Here is a 23,293-nt window from a genome sequence, read left to right on the forward strand (position 1 = left end):
CCTGAAATAAAAAGTGGGAGAGAGAGAGAGAGAGAGAGAGAGAGAGAGTGAAAGAGAGAAGGTAGAAGGAGAGAAGGAGTGAGGCAAGGGAGGGTTAGACAGATGGGGAACATCCAGAAAAGGATAGTGAAGAAAAAGAAAGCAAGGATACAATAAAATATCGAGAGAAGAGTCATGAACCCACAGTCCCACCAACCCCCCAGCACCTCCTCTCCGGAAGACTCACCTTTCCCAGCAGGCTCTACGGTGACCTTCTCACTGATGTTGCCCCGGCCGGCGGTGGTGACAGCGGCCGCCCATATGAGGTACTGCTGCCCGCGAGTCAGGTGCGTGATGCGATAGAACAGCAGCTCTGGGTTGGCTTCATACTCGCTGGGTGCCTGTGGGTCAGGAGCCAAGGTGAAGTTACTCGACATCCCATCACGACTTCTTTCATCGGCCAGTCATAGTATCATACCACTGGTCAAACTTGCATATTCTACCCCGTATAAAAGCAACAGACAAAAGGGAAGATCACTTCAGGTGGAAATAATCAGTGGTGGGTCATTATGCCATTAGTTCATCACGGGCCTGGAGTCGGTGTGATGATGCAAATCATGATTAGGGCTGTAAGGTGACCAAAGATCCGGTGTGAAGGATACGCATCTGAAAAGGGCAACAGGGGAGCAACCAGGAGAAGATTTTAATGCTTAGAGGAAGTAGGAAAAAGTCTCTCGCTCCATGCATTTCCCAGTATTATACTGCAGGGGAATCCCACAGTGGAGTTCTACTTCACTGCAGGGCACACACACACAATCACAATCACACACTGCGGGCAAAACAGTGACTAACTGCATGTCTCTGTGCTGTGGGAGGTAACCCGTGCAGTGTGGGGGGGGAACATGCAAGCTTCACACAGGCGGACTGGGAGTGGAACGTGAATCCCCCAGCGCTGCAGGTGTGAGGCAACAGTGCTCCCCAATGAGCCGTCTCGCGTCTCTAATGTGGGAATCAGCTGAGAAGGGCCAGCGGTCAGGCAGGCATGGGGGTGGGGGAGAGGCTCTGCATGGGCCTCCTCCATGATTGCAGCCTCTTAAACCCCACCGCACGCCTGCTGTCCACACGCATCCTCGTCACGCCATCCCCGCCGCCCCAGGCGACCCTGCTGACTCTCCTTTCTTCAATTACTGGAGATCCACCTCTCTACTGCCATGTCTGCCACCCCCCCCCACCCCCCATCCAAGATGCCTTGAGCCGCTGGCCTTATCATACCACTGCTCATCTGTGCTGTTGTCTTCGCTCGGGCCACGGGACCATGCACGAGGAGCTCTCACTCATACACACGCGCACATTCGCGGGGACGCACACGTACACACCTGGGACAGCCAGGAATCACGCCAGATGCCAAGACACACGTGTGCGAGTGCACGGAGACACGGGAAGTCGCACACGCAGACACGCTCAGACTTTACTCGGCGTGAATCATGGATGTGGGAGTGTGAAGTTCACGTATGTAGACAGCCACTGGCGGACCAGTGGGCAGGCGGAACGGCCCGGAAACACAAACGGGAGGCACCAATGCAGGTTACCCTGTGTTACACAGGCAGGGACTGTGCCGCTCCTCTGCAGGGTCACTGGGGAGGGACCTGACCAGTGGCTGTGTTCCCTCCCTGATCTCGCCTTATCGGCCCGGTTTGCCTGCGTCTCGTATTTCACAGCATCCGTCCCCAACACCTTTGCTGTGTTCAGCTTCTGCCACGGCTCTGCATCCTATGCCTGTATCATACTACTCGCTTGGTGCCTGAGAACACGGGGTGGGGGGGAGGGAGGTCTGGGGGATTGGTGAAGACTGGGGGGGGGCAGGATGGGTGGTGGTGGTGTAACGGATATTAAAATATTCCTCCGGCGCAGAGATAGTGGTGATCCGGGGAGCGATAGAGGGAGATAATGAAAAGAGGAACAAAAGCACCCCCCCTCTGCGAGTCGGACCCCCCCCCCACCTCCCTCACACCCTCCCTCTCCTTGCTCTCATTTACATGGTAATCATCCCTCTGCTAGGAGGCTGCACCAGCCATGGAGAGAGCAAGTGATTTGTGAATGAGGGAAGGAGAGGAGGAGAGAGGAAACGAGTGTATGTAGACACTGGAACATTAATTCAGAGTGAACATACATCTTTTATTAATAGAATCGTGTGTACCTGTGAGGGGCTTGTATTTTAATTCATCGTCCTGATGCGATGGCAGATAGCCATGTTTGTGTGTGCAGCCGAGCGAGTATTTCTGTGTACGGTCATGGTTTCATCAACAGACGTGTATGCATGTCTGTGTGCGTGTGTGTGTGTGTGTGTGTGTGTGTGTGCACTTGAGCTGGGGCAAATTCAATCCTAATGGCGTGTCATTTGGTCAACATATGCGACAACACTTTTTTGGGGAGCAGCAAATGTGCACTCTGTGCGAGTGTGTGCGCTGCAGCCGCTGTGTGCACGGGTGCGTGTGCGAAAATGTGTGTGCGTGAAAATGAGCCTCTGCTGCTGCAGTGTGTGCGTGTGAGCCTGCTCGCTCTCTCTCTCGCCCGCATTTGCATATCTGTGTCTCATCACGTTGCCAGGACAACCTCATCTGTTCATCAGGGAGGGCAGGAAACAAGCTGACAGCACACACAGATACACTCAAGCTGGTACGTTAACTCACTCACACACACACACACACACACACACACACACACACACACACACGCACACACAGAAATATGGACGCAGATGCGCACTGGGAGACTCCATCATTTACACACAGAGATTCACATGGAAAATTTGCTTGCGGTTTCTACCATATATTTAATTGAAGCCATATACATTCAAATACATCAAATATAAACTGAGGGGCCCCTTAACACACACACACACACACACATACACAAACATGCATTTAAAGCTACTGCCTAACACATATAAATAAACACATTCTAACTATTTATTCTAATCCCAAGAGCTTTAAATCTCTCATTTACTGTCCTGTATTTCCCCAAGTCAACACTATGCTCTCCATATTCCCCTTTTTGCATCACTTACAGGTTGCCCAGACCCAGGGCTGGAGCAGTAGATGGTGTACTTGCGGATGATACCATTAGGCTTCAGAGGGGGCAGCCAGGACACCACAACGCTGCTGGCAGAGGATGGGACCGCCTTGATTCCGGCAGGTGGACCTGGGTCTGAAAGACATAGAGGGAAAAAAATACAGGGAGGTAAGTTTGTGACTCTAGTCTCACAGCAGAGCGAATAGCAATATGAAAACCACACCACAAGTGCAAATGCAGCATTAGTGGCTTTTTAATGTGTCTGTTAACATGTATTTCGGGTGTGTTTGTTTGGTGCATAAAATGCAGCAAAAACAATTTGATCGCACTGGGACAACCTGTGCATGCCAGACTTATGTACTCCAGTGGGTGTGTGAGAGTATTGATAAGTGGACATGCCTGAGTGTGTATAGATTTTGGTTTTACTGTGTGGGTACTTTCTAATAAAACTGCAAAAACTGTTTGTTTTAACTTGCTTTTGCTTTGTTATGAAGCTAAAAGAGCCAAAACAGATTTTATCTCAACTTTCACACGTTTTTGAAATTTATTAGGAAATCATACAAAGAGTCAGTAGTAAGCTGAGCGTGTGTGTGTGTGTGTGACAGACAGTGTATTAGTGAGCATTTGTGAGTCACAGAGCGTGCTAAAATGAGCAGATTTGCTGCTTTGGCCTTTATCTTAAGAAGATCTGCAGGGTGAGTCTCAGCCAGAGGAGGCAGAGCGGCCCGTGGAGGTTGGGGGTGATGACATATGTTCAGGCAGACACCACTTTCAGCGCTTCTTACTTGCTGGAGTCTGCGCTCCCTTGAACAGACTGGATCTCCCCACAAGTCCCACTGTGCCCCTGACACGCACTTCTCTCCTCTTCCTCCCTCACCAACATCTATCAGTATTTGTACGACTTTCACTGCAGGACTAATACTATACGCACCGAAACACACAGTAACCCTCCCACTGTGAAGTTCTTGATCAATGGTTGCATACATTTTCGTCCACGGTTGCCCATAGTTCCTACTAGACTTCCTAGCCAGCATCACCTTGGCCAGCGCCCATCGTTAAAATTCAGAAGGTTGAACGGTCATTGCCAGTGAAGCTGCTACCAAACACGCCCCCAACAAAAACCTCTCATTCAGAGTAACTCAGGTATCTTCCTTTAGCTACAGCAGGCAAAATCAGCCTCCTCAGCATTTTCACACACTGACCCAGAGCCCTAGATGTTGGCATAATTAACTCCACACCCACTGTACATGGAATTTCCTGCTTCTGATATTCTATGTACCCAGTGTTTAATCAGATATTCTAGTTATTATTTTGGCAACCGGTAAATACTATTTTATATTACACTACAACCGCACCGGCATCACTCTACAGCTTACCCACAAAAAAAAATCTTCTGAATGAAAGGCCCCTGTCACAAGCTGAAGTAAGTGATCGATACCTGGCTGTAATTCCTCATTGAGGACTCACTTATTATCAATGAGCTCTGACAAACTCTCACATCCATAAAACGAGAGGAAAGCGAGGCTGACTGCCGGAATATAGCCGAGCTGAGTCAATCGGGAAAGCGTGACGGCGCTGCACCGTTTGCTGACCTGACTCTTTATGAACGCGTGCTGCCTGTCTTGGGAAAGCGAGTTGATTCACTGTGACCCCTTGGCCCCAGAGGAAGGGCTGAATCCCTGGTGAGGGGAGGCCCAGTAACCTCTTTCTTTCCACCCAAGGGGGTTAAACAGGCCTACTACAGCCCACTGTCATTGTCCCTATCATCATTATCGTCATCGCTGAGATAATGCTGCTCGCAAAGATGCTCCGACCAGGGGTGACGACAGGGGCTGAGGATGGTGCAAGAGGGAGAGGGAAGGATTAAGAGAAGAAAACATCATCATTACGGTGCTTTAGTCTCAGTACAGGGAAATCTCCCCCAGGGCATCACCTGCCTCCAAATGAGGGTCATGATGAATCTGATCTAGCAGAAACACCCCCCCCCCTCCACGCTGACTTCTCCAGAACCAGGCTTTGGGACCTGGGGCCCCTCATTACTGTGTTTTAAAGTCTTAACAAACAGCACAATAACAGTCCTACACTACGTTTTGTTGTGATACGTATATTGGTTGAGTGCTGCATTTTACACCAGCATTCCTGTTTACTGTATTATAATGTACATATAACTACTCCAACATATCTGTGCTAATAACATCCATCCATCCATTTTCCAAACCGCTTATCCTACTGGGTCGCGGGGGGTCCGGAGCCTTTCCCGGAAGCAATGGGCACGAGGCAAGGAACAACCCAGGACAGGGGGCCAGCCCATCGCAGGGCACACTCACACACCATTCACTCTCACATGCACACCTATGGGCAAGTCCCATTGGTAGGTGGAGTCAGGACTCTGTTGTAGCTATGAGCTGCTTGACACACACACAGCTAACATGGGCTGGGGGTTGCTAGCAGCTCTGTGTGTGTGTGTGTGTGAGTGCACATGCAAACCCTAGAGCAGCATGCCGAGAGCAACGAGTAAGAGGAGAGAGAGAGAGAGACTGAGACTGAAGGGGTGTTTGAACAATTCAATTCCAATCATCACTCCATATGCTGGTGAGAGGCCCAGGGGAAGGTAGAGAGAGAGAGAAAGAGAAAGTGAGATTTGATCTGGGTGGGCTTGGAGCAGAGAGAGGGCAGGCTGCCTGCAGACACGCTGGAGCAGAGAGAGGGCAGGCCACCGCCGGACACCCTGACATCTCGCATCACTGGCAGGGTGACACTCAGCTTATCCAACATGGGCAGGACTGAAACAGCTCCACTCTCCATCGCTCTCCAGTGCCTCCCTGTCCCCTCTCTTCCTCCTTCGCCCCGCTTGGCCCCCCAGTGCCCTTGCTGTCCTTTTCGCAGTCACCTCTCTCTTTTCATTCAGCCCACTCCCTCGCTTTTGCCAGTTAATGCTTACTTGCCTTTTTTTTCTAACTTTCATCACAGCTTTGCTCGTCTCATTCTTCCTCCCTTTCATTCTGTATCCCTCTGCGATTAATCGCCTGACAGTCTGCTTACACCTCTCTCGTTGCTGTGTCCCTCATTTCCCATACAGCTGTCCTTAGGCTGTCCCTCACACATCCTTGCCTCCACCGTCCCTCCTTTCCCACTCCTCCACCCGCTCCCTTGTTTCCTTGAGCCTTTCAACACCCTCTCGCTCTCACCAGTGTCTCAGCTGCACCCCTCCTCCACACGTACACACACACTCCCCTAAGCACGCAGAGCACAGATACAGCTGTAATCCTAACCCGAAACGTGTAAGCACAAAATTAATTCTTTCTAATCCATGAAGAATTAATCCTTCTTCTTGTGTGATGTGCTAAGCTTGGAAAGAGCCCCCCCCACACTTATGTCCATGCCCCCCCACCCAACCATGCTGCCCAAGCTTCTTAATTATCATTAACACTGGTAATGGCACATCAGTCCACAAATAAGCTTTAATCACAAATCCACATGACAAGCCCGTGCTACCATTGCTCGACGCCCCCCCCCCCTCCCCTGCCCGGCAGTCTGGAGCTATCAAGGCCCTTGAGTACAGATGGCCTGCTCTGCTCCCCACATCCCAGAGTCTAGCCATGGGGTGAGCACGGAAGGGCTAAGAGTGTGCAGAGAGGAAGACGCAGAAAAAAGGGGTCAATCCATAGTTATTAGACAATAATGGGGAACTAACATTCTGTGCAGTGTGTGGTACAGAGGTGTGAATAATGTGCAGTGAGTGTGTGGCACAGAGGTATGAATAATGTGCAGTGAGTGTGTGGTACAGAGAGAGGAATAATGTGCAGTGAGTGTGTGGTACAGAGAGATGAATAATGTGCAGTGAGTGTGTGGCACAGAGGTATGAATAATCTGCAGTGAGTGTGTAATACAGAGAGGTGAATGTTGTGTAGTGAGTGTGCGGTACAGAGACGTGAATAATGTGCAGTGAGTGTGTGGCATGGAGAGGTGAATAATGTGCTGTGTGTGTGGTATAGAGAGGTGAATAATGTGCAGTGTGTGGTACAGAGAGGTGAATAATGTGTGATAAGTGTGTGGCACAGAGAGGTGAATAATGTACAGTGAGTTTGTGGCACAAAGAGGTGAATTATGTGCAGTATGTCTGGTACTGTATAGAGAGGTGAATAAAGTGCAGTGAGTGTGTGGCACAGAGAGGTGAATAATGCACAGTGAGTTTGTGGCACAAAGAGGTGAATAATGTGCAGTGTGTATGTGTGTGGCACAGAAAGGTGAATGATGTGCAGTGTGTGTGTGTGGCACAGAGAGCTGAATAATGTGCAATGTGTGTGTGTGTGTGTGTGTGGCACAGAGGGGTGAATAACATGCAGTGTGTGTGTGGCACAGAGAGGTGAATAATATGCAGTGAGTGTGTGGTACAGAGGGTAAATTATTTGTGCAGTGTGTGGTTGTGGCACAGAGAGGTGAATAATGTGCAGTGTGTGTGTGTGTGTGGCACAGAGAGGTGAATAATGTGCAATGTGTGTGTGTGTGGCACAGAGAGGTAAATGATGTGCAGTGTGTGTGTGTGGCACAGAGAGGTGGCTAATATACAGTGAGTGTGTGGTACAGAGAGGTGAATAATGTGCAATGTGTGTGTATGTGTGGCACAGAGAGGTGAATAATGTGCAGTGTGTGTGTGTGGCACAGAGAGGTGAATAATGTGCAATGTGTGTGTGTGTGGCACAGAAAGGTGAATGATGTGCAGTGTGTGTGTGTGGCACAGAGAGGTGAATAATGTGCAATGTGTGTGTGTGTGGCACAGAAAGGTGAATGATGTGCAGTGTGTGTGTGTGGCACAGAGAGCTGAATAATGTGCAATGTGTGTGTGGCACAGAGAGGTGAATGATGTGCAGTGTGTGTGTGTGGCACAGAGGGGTGAATAATATGTAGAGTGTGTGTGTGTGTGTGTGGCATAGAGAGGTTAATAATATGCAGTGAGTGTGTGGCACAGAGAAGTGAATAATGTGCAGTGAGTGTGTGGTACAGAGGTGAATAATGTGAAGTGAGTGTGTGGTACAGAGGCGAATAATCTGCAGTGAGCATGGTACACTGAGGTGAATAATATACAGTAAGTGTGTAATACTGAGAGGTGAATGTTGGGTAGTGAGTGTGCGGTACAGAGACGTGAATAATGTGCAGTGTGTGTGTGTGGCACAGAGAGGTGAATAATATGCAGTGAGTGTGTGGTACAGAGGGTTAAATAATGTGCAGTGTGTGGTTGTGGCACAGAAAGGTGAATAATGTGCAGTGTGTGTGTGTGTGTGTGTGTGTGTGGCACAGAGAGGTGAATAATATGTAGTGAGTGTGTGGTACAGAGGGTTAAAAAATGTGCAGTTTGTGGTTGTGGCACAGAGAGGTGAATAATGTGCAGTGTGTGTGTGTGTGTGGCACAGAGAGGTGAATAATGTGCAATGTTTGTGTGTGTGTGTGGCACAGAGAGGTGAATGATGTGCAGTGTGCGTGTGTGGCACAGAGAGGTGAATAATATGCAGTGAGTGTGTGGTACAGAGAAGTGAATAATGTGCAGTGAGTGTGTGGTATAGAGGTGAATAATCTGCAGTGAGTATGGTACACTGAGGTGAATAATATACAGTAAGTGTGTAATACGGAGAGGTGAATGTTGTGTAGTGAGTGTGCGGTACAGAGACGTGAATAATGTGGAGTGAATGTGTGGCATGGTGAGGTGAATAATATACTGTGTGTGTGGTATAGAGAGGTGAATAATGTGCAGTGTGTGTACAGTACAGAGAGGTGAATTATGTGTAGTAAGTGTGTGGCACAGGAAGGTGAATTATGTGCAGTATGTCTGGTACTGTATAGAGAGGTGAATAAAGTGCAGTGAGTGTGTGGCACAGAGAGGTGAATAATGTACAGTGAGTTTGTGACACAGAGGTAAATAATGTGCAGTGTGTGTGTGTAGCACAGAGAGGTGAATTATGTGCAGAGTGTTTGTGTGTGTGTGGCACAGAGAGGTGAATAATATGCAGTGAGTGTGTGGTACAGAGGGTTAAAGAATGTGCAGTGTGTGGTTGTGGCACAGAGAGGTAAATAATGTGCAGTGTGTGTGTGTGGCAGAGAGGGGTGAATACTGTGTAGTGTGTGCGAAACAGAGAGGTGAATAATATGTGATGTGTGTGTGGCACAAAGAGGTGAATAATGTGCAGTGTGTGTGTGTGTGTGTGTGGCAAAGAGAGGTGAATGATGTGCAGTGTGTGTGGCACAGAGGGGTGAATAATGTGCAGTGTGTGTGTGTGTGTGGCACAGAGAGGTGAATAATGTGCAATGTGTGTGTGTGTGGCACAGAGAGGTGAATGATGTGCAGTGTGTGTGTGTGGCACAGAGAGGTGAATAATATGCAGTGAGTGTGTGGTACAGAGAGGTGAATAATATGCAGTGAGTGTGTGGTACAGAGAGGTGAATAATGTGCAGTGAATGTGTGGCACAGAGAAGTGAATAATGTGCAGTGAGTGTGTGGTACAGAGGTGAATAATCTGCAGTGAGTATGGTACACTGAGGTGAATAATATACAGTAAGTGTGTAATACTGAGAGGTGAATGTTGTGTAGTGAGTGTGCGGTACAGAGACGTGAATAATGTGCAGTGAATGTGTGGCATGGTCAGGTGAATAATATACTGTGTGTGTGGTATAGAGAGGTGAATAATGTGCAGTGTGTGTGTGTGTGTGGCACAGAGAGGTGAATAATGTGCAATGTGTGTGTGTGTGGCACAGAGAGGTGAATGATGTGCAGTGTGTGTGTGTGGCACAGAGAGGTGAATAATATGCAGTGAGTGTGTGGTACAGAGAGGTGAATAATATGCAGTGAGTGTGTGGTACAGAGAGGTGAATAATGTGCAGTGAATGTGTGGCACAGAGAAGTGAATAATGTGCAGTGAGTGTGTGGTACAGAGGTGAATAATCTGCAGTGAGTATGGTACACTGAGGTGAATAATATACAGTAAGTGTGTAATACTGAGAGGTGAATGTTGTGTAGTGAGTGTGCGGTACAGAGACGTGAATAATGTGCAGTGAATGTGTGGCATGGTCAGGTGAATAATATACTGTGTGTGTGGTATAGAGAGGTGAATAATGTGCAGTGTGTGTACGGTACAGAGAGGTGAATTATGTGCAGTAAATGTGTGGCACAGGAAGGTGAATTATGTGCAGTATGTCTGGTACTGTATAGAGAGGTGAATAAAGTGCAGTGAGTGTGTGGCACAGAGAGGTGAATAATGTACAGTGAGTTTGTGGCACAGAGAGGTGAATAATGTGCAGTGTGTGTGTGTGTGGCACAGAGAGGTGAATAATGTGCAATGTGTGTGTGTGTAGCACAGAGAGGTGAATTATGTGCGGTGTGTGTGTGTGTGGCACAGAGAGGTGAATAATATGCAGTGAGTGTGTGGTACAGAGGGTTAAAGAATGTGCAGTGTGTGTGTGTGGCACAAAGGGGTGAATAATGTGCAGTGTGCGTGTGTGGCACAGAGAGGTGAATAATGTACAGTGTGTGTGCGTGTGGCACAGAGAGGTGAATAATGTGCAGTGTGTGTGTGGCACAGAGAGGTGAATGATGTGCAGTGTGTGTGTGTGTGGCACAGAGAGGTGAATAATGTGCAGTGTGTGTGTGTGGCACAGAGAGGTGAATGATGTGCAGTGAGTGTATAGTACAGAAAGGTGAATAACACACAGTGAATATGTCAAAAAACAAATAACTAATCAATTCATATCTGTCTGAGGTTCATACACAGATGTGCACTCTTTATAACATAAATTATATCATAAAATAAACAATTCTAATTTTGAAAGAGTAAAAGTTCTAGATATTCTAAAAATGATCATTCTACATTGATAAAAACAGCAAGTGGTTAAATGCGGAACTAAGTGTGTAGAGAGTGGAAGGCCTAATAGGTGGTTTTATCCATAGTTTTTAGGGAATAAACAATGTGTGCATTGTGTTATAGAGTGGTGAGTAATGTGCAGTGTGTTTGTGGTATACTGAGGAGAATAACGTGCAGTGAGTGTGTGGAACAGAGAGACAAATAATGTGCAGTGTGTATTTGTTACAGAGAGGTGAATAATGTGCAGTGTGTGTGTGGTACAATGAGGTGAATTATGCGTAGTGAATGAATTCAAATGTCTACGGTTATGCACCAATATGCAATCTTTATAACAAATTACATCATTCATAAACAAAAATTTCTAATTTCTCTTGAAAGAATAAATGGTATAGATATTCTAAAAATTAACATTTTACCTTGACAAAACACCAAGTGTTTAAACATGGAATCCTTTGTCACTGTCACTTTCCAAAATGCATTAATGTATATAACTATATGTAAAATAATGTGCATTCAGCTACTGCATTCAAAAAGGAAATAGGAAGTACTGACCAAAAGAAAGCAAAGGTAAACAAGGACTGTATACTGCACTAGTTTATATATAGCTTATACTCCTAATGGACACTGCTTAAATGCAGCTGCAGTGATGCAGTTCACCTCTCTATCTCCATCTCAGAGATTGCCAACAAGCCCATAAAACCCTCCTGTGTAACTGAAATTTTGGCCAAATCTCGCAGTAGTATACACAAGGGGAGTGGACAGGTGTGAGCATCTCAAACACAATGATTTAGCCTGTCACTGTACTTCAAAATCACATCACAGATAAATGATCTGTTAATAGATCAACAGCTCTAGACATATTCCTTCATAAACTTAAAATTTAAATGCATAAATCAAAACTGAACTCACCTGTGAACAAAATAATAAAACTGTTAACAAATCTGATCAATTTTAACAAAACATGACATTACGGCTGGCTAGATAGCACAGGATATATTTAGTAACTGTTGCTGTGGACACATTAAAATGGAACTTGATTGGTCACTGCCCCTAGCAGTTTTTGTGGAAGCACTGTCATTAGCTACCACTAGGGCATCTTTGCTGTAGCTGTGTGCTGCACACTGGTAATGTTTCTCGATTAATTCCGGAAGCCATCTGCCATAATCTGATTGGCTGCTGAAAAATACGCATACCCTGCATACCCAGAGCGGCTGCCAGTGCCTGCCCAGCATACCAGTTACCAGTTATGAGCACAGAGAGGTGAAGATCGCACATTGATTAGCAAGGAGAAAAAAAAATCAAGCACTGGCTTGCGAAGATATACCAAAATTTGAAAAATTTCCAGTCTGATTAAATAATGAGAAGCTGATACGCAGTGGGTAGTGTAATCTGCCTGCATGATGGTCTCTCTAGTGAATATTCAATCCCTTCAGTTAAACCAGTTCCTCGTGCACAACCAAAACCTTTCATCATCCACGTATCCAGCTGGTGTCGGAAAGCTTTTCCACGTGAGTGTCTCATTTGTGCAAAACAATGAAAAATAACCTTTGATGATTAATGTTACAAAGTAGGCTTGCTAAAGGATGTTAATTATAGGACTGTGATGGAACCTGTATCCACATAGGGGGTCAACAGCTTGTTCAGGGGACTGGAAGTACATTTGCAATAAAATTATAAATTAAGAAGGATTTAAGTGTACATCAGAGCCTGTCAGGCCTGAGAATAAGGACTAGCAATGGGAATCTTTCATTGTTATTAAATGCTGAGATAGTTTTAGATAGATGACATGCTGGTTTAGACACTGCGGAGGTGAATGCATTGGGAATACTCACGGTCCTCCCGGGTCTGGATGTAGAGCACGTTGCTGCGCACCCCGTCCCCGGCCTGCGTGTAGGCCAGCACCTGCACGCTGTAGTTCGTGAACTTCTCCAGGCCCCTCAGCTCCACCTGTTCCCGCGTCGTGGTGATGTTCTGCATCTCTCCCCATTCTGAGGGGGGGCGAGGGGAAGAGGAAAGGGAGGCAAGGAGAGTGAAAGCAGGTAAGACGGATACAGAGTGGAAGGAGGGATGATAAAGACAGATTATCTATAGTGTAAGGGAATGACATTAAGTCAGGCTGAGTTAATGATTCTATCAGGACTTTGAGGATTATAAATAAAGCACGGAACAGAGCAATATTCAAAATACATAGCTAGATGGAGATGAACTGGTGCAATACGATCATACAAAAAGCTCCATTTCAACAATGTATAGTCCTACAATAAATAAACATCAGGCACATACATTTCATGGACTGTCAGAGCATTTTCATGTAATCGCACATGAAGTTCCATACCGATTGTCATTCAAGTCTAGTACTTTACGTAAACTGCAACTATCCACTAATACACACCAGCACATTCATAAAAACAGCTGACACATACACAGCAATAAGCAATGACAATATAGGTCATCAGAACTCGACACAAACAGCTGGACTCTGACCAACAATACGGCAGGTAAATACGTGCTTACACGCACAAACATGTCTCTGGGGGCATGAGATCCTTTGGGGAGTGTAATAAAAGCTGAGATCTGGGGAGCCTTTAGGATTGAGGGAGACATTTAGAACGCCTGCAGTCATAATTAGTCAGAGCTGCCCCCCCACCCCTCCCTCGCAGCACCCACCTCCATCAGGGAAGATGGACCAGAACACCACTCGGTAGCCCTTCAGCACCCCGTTCAAGGTCATCCGTGGGGGCTCCGACCATGTGATGACCGCCTCGTCTGAGGTGACGGTGACTGCACGCACGTTCTGGGGGGGTTGGCTGGGCACTGCGGGGAGGACAAGAGGGATGAAGAAGAATGAGAAAGAGAGAGAGAGAGAGAGAGAGGGGTTAACTAATTAACACAGTGTCAGTAGAGTGTATGCTGATTGGGCTATGTCAAAATAAAAGTCTCTCTAAAGGTACACAGGCACCATGAAATCCTTACAGACACATCACAGAAATGCCATTTTCCCCCCAAGTTTCATCCCTAATGCTTCCTTTACCGCCCCGCTGTCCATGAATTCGCTACATCTGCCTTGTAACAAATGTGCTCCGTGCTGCTTCCGTCGACTTTACAGTATCATTATTGCGGCTTATTTTTTCCATCCGCTTGATATTCTGCTATTATTCTGTCACGTCACGCTGCCCGCTTTTCCCGGAGTTTCGCAGCCTTGCGTTGTAATGAGAGGTTAATTACACAGCACCCCCTTTATTCCCGACGCGAATAATCATGCACGTATCGCGGTTTTGTCAACCTTCTCTATGCCCGAGTTATACGGTTCGGATTTCACGATCAATTCCCCACTTGTTGTGCCCTCCCTGACAACACCCCCCACCTCCATGCCAGATGCCTGCCACCAACACAAGTGTACTGTTTGCTTTGGTCTGAGAAATAAAGATGCTTTAGAGTCCGGCCTGAACTGGAGCATTTATCAGAGAAGGACCGAAAGGACGGGAAGAGAACGGGAATGAATGAAGAAGAGAGAGGCGGAGGAAGAGGCAGGAAGCTAACTGGCCACAGCCCAGTAAAGACGCAGCTGGGCTGAGGCAGAGAGGAACGTAAGGAAATAATGGTGTTCAGTGAAGGGGCCCCGGGGCCCCAGCTCTGCTCTGACCCCCCCTCAGCGACAACCCCAGACAGCTTTCACACTAACTGCCATTTAGGAAACAACATTACTGCTCAGTCCACAATCACGGCTCATTCATTACTTTTCTACTCCTCCCGCGCATGCAGGGTGGGAGCGACAGAAGATGAGAGGAGAGGGGAGAAAGGAAAGAGAGAGAGAGGGAGAGAAAGAAAAAAAAAAACTGGGGACTGCCAAGCATGAGGTGGCCTATGAGAGGCAGGAAGAGACAGAGGAGAGAGGAAATGAAAGGTGGCTTTTGGAGCGGGAAGGAGGGCAGGCGGAGGGGGAGAGAAGGGAGGGAAAAAAGATGAAAAGAGGGATCCAGCAGACGACGCATTCAGCTGCGGGTAATTACACCTCCAGGAAAACAAAAAAGGAGACCCCGTAGACAAGCTAATTGTAATGGTTTTTACTACGCTTGTTATTATCATCATCATTATTGGCATCAATATCACGGGCTTTGTGGCGCTGGCCGTCGGCGGCTGTGTTGCATGGTGGCAGAGCCTGCTGCAGGGCTGGTGCTGTCCCACCCATCTCAGCAGCGCTCGGTGCCGGGGTACTTTCAAAGGCACTGATGCCGCACACTCCTTCAGGCACCATAATGAACGGATCGGGTGGCGCGACTCTTACTGGCCCCGTTTGAATTCTGGTTTAAATTCACGGCGGCTGCAGTGAACAGTGGATAAAGCGCATCTCACAACAGACAGACGGGAGAAGCGTGGAGCGGGAGCATTTCTAAGGAACGTCTGTCGACGGCATGGAGTGGGCAAACAGTGATGGCGAAAGTGAGGGGATAAGGAGCGAGGCTTTATGTGAGATTGCGTGCGAGGAGGCGGAAGGCAGGCACGTGAAGATCCAGCGATGCAGTCAAATGAGGAAGATGGAGGCAGAGGAGGGGGGGTGGCTGGGATAGGCGGGCAGCCTCTGTTGTTTTATGGCCGTAATGGGGCCCCTTCTCCCTCCCTTTCTGACAGTCTAATGAGTGCGCTAATTAAAGAGTGAGGGATGATGAGGGAGAGGCTGTTGGAAAGGCCTTCCAATTCTCCTCTCCTTTTTTTTAAGCATGTCTATATTTACGTTTTGCACGTATGTGGGGTTAGAGCCAGCTGGGCAGACTGATTACAAAAGAGAAGCAAACGAGAGGGAGCAAAAGAAAACATAGCTCCTCCGGAGAATATTCCGGATGTAGGGGGATTTCCGATTGCGTTGCCTCTATTGTGCTTTGTGGGCACACACATTCCTGGTCAGGACGGCTGCCAAGACTATGGAGAAAACTGGAAATAAATCAAGAGGCGATGCGAGAGGTCTTCCCTATAAGGGGTGCAAACAAATACTGGCAGCAGTTGTGCCGGTCAGCGGCCTACCCGGGGGTGTCCGTTTGAGAGAGCGTTTCGGGATGTGGGCACAGACGCGCGCATGTCTGCGCGTGGTGCAGGGTAGGGGTAAAGGATGGTCAGTATACATGGCTGTTATGGCGAAGGGAAGACATTGAGTGGAATGTTTCGATGGACGCTCTCAGAAGCTCTTCCCGCGACACCTCGGCTCGTACCGTCCTCCAAAGTGGTGGCGTTGATCTCGGAGCTGGAGGGCCCAGTGCCGGCACGGTTGAAGGCCTGGACCACCACCCCATACTGGGCGAACTTCTTCAGGTTGTCCAGGGTGTAGACCTCGCTATCACCCGTGGCCTTCATCTCCACGATGCTGTACTGGCCATTACTGCCTGGGCCGTTCTCCCGGTAGCCGATCTGATAGCCCCGGATCACCCCATTCTGCAGCTCCTTTTTTGGGGCCTACAAATGGAGAAGAATGTCAAGAACGCAGGAGCGAAGCGCTGACGGCCGCAAAAAGGGGCGAAGATTAAGAAAAACATGATGCATGAATTATGCATACTTCAGGGGAAAAGGCAATTGAATATTCCAACAATACAAAACAATATATTTAATATCACGGTAACGTTTCAACATTATTATTGTGAAGTGCGGAAATATGCTCATAAATATGTATGCCTGTGTGTGCATGTATATGTGGGTATGTGTGAGTATGTGTGAGTATGTGTGGGCATGTGTGAGTATGTGTGAGTATGTGTGAGTATGTGTGGATATGTATGAGTATGTGTGAGTATGTGTGGATATGTGTGAGTATGTGTGAGTATGTGTGAGTATGCGTATGTGTATAGCTCTATCCAGAGAGGAACTTTGGGCACGATGTGAGCATTCAGGTTACCTTCCAGGTCACACGGATGCTCTGCGATGTCATTGGCTGTAGAGTCACATCCATTGGAGGACCATCGGGCTCTGCAGAGGAGATGGCACAGGTCAGAATTACATATGTACATAATGTACCTCCTACATGCCATCCTGATCGCCATATTGACTTCTGGATGATGCTGGGCTGAGCAGCCTCAGCCCCCTGGACCACGCGCTTTCGGGACCTACGTGCTTCCTCTGTGCTGACGGTGAGCTCCTTGCTGGCCTGGCTCCGACCGATCTTGTTGTAGGAGTACATGCGGATGCTGTAGACGGAGGCTGGGTGCAGCTCCACGATGTTGGCCTGGTGGTTTGTGGGCGCGATCTTGCGGGTGGCATGTTTTAAGTCCCAGGTGTCTATGGTAGAGGAGGGAGCGAGAAAGCAGGGGAAAGAAAACACTTCAGTGCAATTCCCTGTAGCACCGCAGAGCAGAGCCCATTTCACTGCCTCCAGTGCCTTTAATTTTATTTCGAACACTGTGTTAAAAGTAAAATCGATGGACACTCAAAGCTTTAGTCCATCCTATAAACATTTCCATTATATCTTGTACTTTATTTTCCTCTGAGGTGGATCTCTTTGTTTGTAAAATGGGGAGACGCTGAGGGCATGCATTAGTTCTTTTATCAGTACATTATCTGGGAGTACCGGAGCGGACATCAATGGACTCCCCATATAAACTGGCACAGTTCGCAGGCCATGAACTCTCGACGGCCGCAAAATTGAGCGGAGCGCGACCGACTCTTTTATCAATTGAGATGTCAGGTTACTCCATCACGAGGTCATAAAGAACATTTACAAATGGCTGGCAGAGGGGAAACGGGCAGCGGGCAGCAGAGTGCAGTAAAACTGGGGCTTCTCCTTCAGGGACGCTGCTGTGCAAAGACCCACACCTGTGTTTACTTTGGGTGCGTGTCTGATAAGAGAGTAAACTACATTACAGCTTAGTCTGAAAACCTTTTCCGTGGTCAAGATGCTCTTTTCTGAGGGAGCCAAATGTAAGGTCATGGGCCTGAAGACACGCACCATGCTGTGGTGACTAGGAGTGGGGTGCAGCGAGGCACACACATACCAGACTTGTTCTTGTACTCGATGTCGAAGCTGGTGATCATGCTGTTGCCGTCAAACCTCTGGGTCCAGCGGAGGTTCATGCTACGGTCCTTCACCTCCCGGACCTCCAGCTCGGGGGGGTCAGGGGGCTCTGGGGAAGTGCAGAGCACTTGTGGTTAATGTTTCTGTTCATTCACCCCTAATCTTATCCTCTGTAGTCACATTTCCAGGGTCAGGGTGAGTCTCGGGAAGCACAGGGCATAGAATGGCTGCCTGTTTGATATTAATGCTATAATTTTACTTATAACAACATGTGTTTGGGAGCAGAAAGTACAAATACTGAATGATAATAAGGATAAATAAGTAGAAATGGAATAATAATAATAAGAAAAAGAATTTTAAAGTCCATGGTTTATATAAGACCTATAGTGATCTACATCCTTGGTTATTTATAAGAGTGACCCCAGAATAAGAGTGATGTTCTTCCTGGTTACTTCCTCCAGTTACTGTTTGGGAGTATGATGAGCTGAAGGACAGGTTACCTTGCACGGTTAACTGGATGAGGCCTCGGCCCTCTCCGTACGAATTGATGGCGTGGCAGGAGAAGAAGACGGAGTCTCCGCGCTCGGCAGGCTTCAGCTACGGGGGAAGAGGGCGGAAGAGAAGGCGGCTGCCGTTATCGTCCCGGAAGATGGTGGGTCCCTGCCGCGAGGATGTCTGCAGCATCCCCTCACGTGGGGCGGGAGTTCTGCTTTCTCCAGAAACTCGTCTTCAGAAGCTCCTCCCTTACAAGAGGCTGACTGCTAAGCCCCCGATGCCTCACACAAGCACAACTCTCATGAACACCCTTTATCTATGGCTGATTTTCTTTCAGACGAAGCATGCTACTCAGTGCATGTTTTTCGTGATGAAATGTATTTACATATCATAGCCTCTTTGAGAGAGGGACACGCTTTTTAGCAGCCTCGCTACCGGAACATGGGAGCGCACAAGAGAGGAGATCCAGGTCCGAGGCCGCCTCACCTTGAGGGTAGAGATGACCTCGTCGCTCTTCTCGTTGGAGCTGGTGATGGAGTAGCGGGGGTTGCGGTCGGTGTCAATGACGGTGTCCCCGCGCTCCCAGCGGATGATGATGGGCCACTCGCCACGTGCCGTGCAGGTCAGCTCCTTCTCCTGTCCCTTAATGGCGATCGTGGTGTTGGGGTGAGAGGTGATCATGGCAGGGACTGGCGGGGGGGGTAGGGATTAGAACAAAAACATGTCAACAAGAAGGGAGAATGGACAGAAAAACACAAGCATGGAGGCGAAGTGAAGATGCACAACAGAGGAGGAGGAGAAGGGGAAGAAAAGGAAGAAAGGACACTCGTTTAAAGGATGAAATCCATCCTGCAGTTCATGGTGGCAGCCCAAGAATCTGACTCTAGCCTGTATGCCTTGTCCTCTCCCACTTACACACAGTCTTCCCTGGCCCTTGTATGCACCCCCCCCTACCACCCCCGAATCTTTATTGATCCAGGGGGGTTCTGCTGTTTTGTTTTCATCACTTATTCATCCTCCCCAGTCTCCCGTACTTCGCTGTGTGCGGCAGACCGGATTGAGGGAAGCAGAGGAGAGGAACGATTCAATCAATAACACTAACACCGCCTTGTACCGCAGAGTGCGAGAGAGAGAGAGAGAGAGCGAGCAAGGGAGAGGATAATGACTCTGTTTGCTCTAAAGGGGAAACAGACAGGGCAATCCACTGTTGAGCTTTCACAGTGCTTTTGAAGGCATTACCTGCCTTTTATAAAGAGAGGGAGGGCATCACAGCACAAACACAGATATGAGCAAAACAGCACAAAGGGGCCTAAAATGGGAATTAATGCAAGACCTTACAGTAGGATTAAAATGATCTAAAGTCGAAAAATTCACTGCAGAATCTTGAGCGTAAAATAGCATTTAGCCATAATATTCGGCTTATTTTATGGGTTATGTGGGTTCCTAGTTGATGATCCAAAACCATGCCGCTGTCAGTACCTCATGATTCAAAAATATGTGATACCAATGAAGTTTAAGTTCCGTTTTTTATTACAAGAATTATTGAGATGCTTATTTTAAAACATACTAAGCATTGTAAGGACACAACTAACCAGAGTGCATGTTTGGGCCGCTATCTGCTTCTGTCGATTTCTGGTCTGAGCTTAACTGCCACTGACATGCCAACTGTTCACTGAGGTATTGTGAAACCTACTTCCATAACTCCTCTTATTTCTATTTTTGTATTTTTTTCCACTTGTATCTGGGGGAATGTTCATATGATCTTGTATTTTCCTTGTGAGAAATCAAAAGCTGGGAAAAAAAACAACCGGATAGCTTGCCTGTACATGCTCGCACATAACACACCAGCAGAAATGCAAACACGTGCACAAACACACACACACACACACACACACACAGACTGCAGCTGGTGCCCCCTCTTGTTCCCACTCTGTTCTTTGTTACCCTGGGCCCCCCTCCCTCTGTTCTCATTATCATCTCGTTCCTTTGTCTTTTGTTCGTGCTCTGCTCTCTGCACGCATCACTCTCCGGGACCGTGTAATTGTCAAGAGAGCCAGATCATTGATTTGTGGCAAAGCCGACGACATGTAAATGGCTATGCGTCCTGAGATTGATGAGGTGATCAGGACATTGTCCAAGTGTCTATATTTAGGGGGGTGAATTGATGGGTCAGCCCAGTCTGTTTTCTGAAGCGAAGAATTTAAATCCTGAAGTCCCCCTGGGACAGATCAAAGTCCCTAATATGCCCTGTCCAGCGCTCTACGGCTGTGGACCCACAAGCATTCTGAGCTGGACGCCTGACGTATGTGGTTTGTGGCTGTGCATGGGCTGGACTCACTCTTCACAGTCAGCACCATGCTCTTGCTGATGTCAGAGCCCACGCCGTTGCTGGCCTGGCACAGGTAGTACCCGCGGTCCTCCTCCAGGACATGCCGGATCAGCAGGGACCCATTAGCCATGATCTGGATCCGACCGGTCAGAGGCACTGGGTGGTACTGCTGGGGGTTTCCTATACCTGGGATTGGGGGGAGTGAGCCAAAAAAACTGAAATAAATTTCCGTTACACAGAATGCCAGTACTTTCTCCTTCAGCTTTGGCACATGCGTAATCATGCGAATAACTGATAGCAGACTCAAAACACATACCTTTGGCGTGCTTCCACATCACTTTGGGTGGGGGGTAACCATCCACAGAACAATTCAGGACCCCCGCTTTGCCATAGATTCCATCCTGATTATTCGGCTGGACCACAAACCGTGGGGGTACTGGGGGCAGAGCGAGAGAAGGTTACACTCAGTCAGTTTTAACGCACAGCTACAACATGAAACAACTCATAAAAAGCTATAAAACCACGATCACTGTAAACACGACGTTACCCCAGTCAAGAATCTGAAGTTACCTTTTTCATCATCTCCCACTTCTTGAGTGATGACGTTTTTTCCCCTTTCCAATCCCTCAAACTTTAAATCTTGTCATTTCCATCCTCTATCCCATTTAATTTGTCATACACCTCTTTATCCTCCTCACATGACACATCACTCGTTTCCCCCCTGCCCCTAACCCTCTCCGCCCTCCTTCCCTCTTGTCAGGAAGGATGAGTGATGAATTCCCATCTTACCTGTGACGATTAGCTGCCTCTCCGAGCTCACAGTGGCAGCGTCGTTGCTGGCTATACAGGTGTAGTTGCCATTGTGCTTCAGCGAGACCTTAGGTATCTGTAGGGAGCTCATGAACTCTTTGGTCTCAATGTTGACGCCCGAGGAACCTGACACGATCTCCTGCCCATCCTTGCGCCAGGTGATGCGGATGGGCATGTCACCCGAAGAGACCACGCAGGCGATGTACATTAGCTTCCCAATGGAGGTCGGTGGGAAGTCAAAGGGCTGGATCAGGGGTGGGACTTGGGGCGAGGAAGGAAGTATTGGGGGTGAGGGTGGGGTTTAGAAAGAGAGGGTGGGGTGGAGAAAGAAAAAGAAGTATGAAATGGTCAAAGAAGAGATTAAGAGGGCAAGTAAGTATAGAAGGAAGAGATGGGCAGTGATTCGAGGCATGGAGAGGATCAGAAGTTGGGCAAGTGGAGGGAGGGTGGAGATAGAGGGTGGAGAAAAAAAGGTCACAAAAAAAAGAATTTAAATCAGTAAGAGGGGCCATGGTTTCAGGAGACAAGTATAGGGCAAATGAGGGGAAAAGGCAGAGTAAGCCGCACGTTAACATTTCTGCTGGCTGACAGTGAAAAGGGATGCAATAGAGGTTTGTTGTGCAAAGCCATCTATGATCTGCAGTATAATCCTAGACCCTTATGTCTCCATGCCCCCCATCGTCTCCAGCCCATAATAGCTGCTCTAATTTGAGTCCAATTGGCAAAGAGAATAATACTGTTTCCATAGCAGCAATAACGGGGGTGGGGGGTGTGTGCAACAGCTGAGACATCTGGGGGATTTAATCTGGGGCTCGTTATATTTCATCTAATTAAATCAGTGACATGACAAGACAAGGCCCACATCATACAGAAGAGTGAGACACACCGAAAACTCACATAGTGTCCTTACAATCTGTCACATACACACACTATGATGGCTGTTCCTAGTCTCTCTCTCTCTCTCTCACCCTCTCTCTCTCTCTCACACACACACACACACACGGTATCTATATCTTTGTGGGGACTTTTTATTAATGTCTATGGACATAACCCTAATCCCAGCTATGACAACCTTGACCCCCCACCCAGCCCAAACCATAATCATAAGTAACCAAACAAAACACGAGACTTTTGGCATTTTTCGTTTGTTTTTTTGATTGCGTTCACAGATTTCTATAAAACTGAGTTTCCCATTGTGGGGACCAAATAAACGCCTTTGCGAGGTAAAAATAACAGGCTTTCATCTCACTGGACACACACACACACACACACATACACACACACACACACACATACACAAACAATACTGCTCCACTGTCTCTGTCACCAAAAGGAAACTCAGCCTCACATATGCAGAGTCAGCAGATGATAAGTGGATGAGAAAGCATTAATCCTTATAATAAGAGGCCATGGATTTCTTCCTTAGCAATGGAAACAAAGCCTGGTGATCATTTCGGGCGGCACTCAGCAGTCACACACATGCAGTAAGAGGCCTTAGAAAGTCATATGTGTGTGAACAGTAGAGTGAATCTGCAGGACACCAAAGAAAGTGGTGCATTATGGGTTGCTCACCTTATGTACCAAATTTTTCTCAATACTGCTTGTCCAGACATATCGAAGTTGGGTTTCAAGAGTATTTAACGTGAAGAAATAACCACAGATTTAAACATGGCATCGTTATAAGGGATCAAACGTAATTCAGGCAGAAAGCAGTCATTCTTTAGATGGAAGCCACTCTAGGTTAGAATGTACCTGCATGAATACTAG

The 23,293-nt window shown here is 47.7% G+C and overlaps 1 protein-coding gene across 2 annotated transcripts in view; it reads right to left on the minus strand.

Moving 5' to 3' along the window:
* The window catches only part of LOC125711940 (Down syndrome cell adhesion molecule-like protein 1 homolog), a 106,771-nt gene that overhangs the window by 12,983 nt on the left and 70,495 nt on the right, over nt 1–23,293 (minus strand). For both annotated transcript variants that reach the window (XM_048981397.1, XM_048981396.1), the window contains exons 9-21: nt 21,506–21,787; nt 21,033–21,152; nt 20,726–20,902; nt 18,874–19,076; nt 18,393–18,489; nt 17,873–18,001; nt 16,992–17,159; nt 16,780–16,850; nt 16,106–16,346; nt 13,569–13,715; nt 12,734–12,889; nt 3,047–3,186; nt 227–380 (exon numbers count right to left, since the gene is read on the minus strand). In XM_048981397.1, the coding sequence (XP_048837354.1) occupies nt 227–380; nt 3,047–3,186; nt 12,734–12,889; nt 13,569–13,715; nt 16,106–16,346; nt 16,780–16,850; nt 16,992–17,159; nt 17,873–18,001; nt 18,393–18,489; nt 18,874–19,076; nt 20,726–20,902; nt 21,033–21,152; nt 21,506–21,787 (2,085 nt within the window). The remainder of the gene's footprint in view (nt 1–226; nt 381–3,046; nt 3,187–12,733; nt 12,890–13,568; nt 13,716–16,105; nt 16,347–16,779; nt 16,851–16,991; nt 17,160–17,872; nt 18,002–18,392; nt 18,490–18,873; nt 19,077–20,725; nt 20,903–21,032; nt 21,153–21,505; nt 21,788–23,293) is intronic.

The sequence above is a fragment of the Brienomyrus brachyistius genome, chromosome 17 (genome assembly GCF_023856365.1).
Source record: "Brienomyrus brachyistius isolate T26 chromosome 17, BBRACH_0.4, whole genome shotgun sequence".
In the NCBI taxonomy this organism is placed as follows: Eukaryota; Metazoa; Chordata; class Actinopteri; order Osteoglossiformes; family Mormyridae; genus Brienomyrus; species Brienomyrus brachyistius.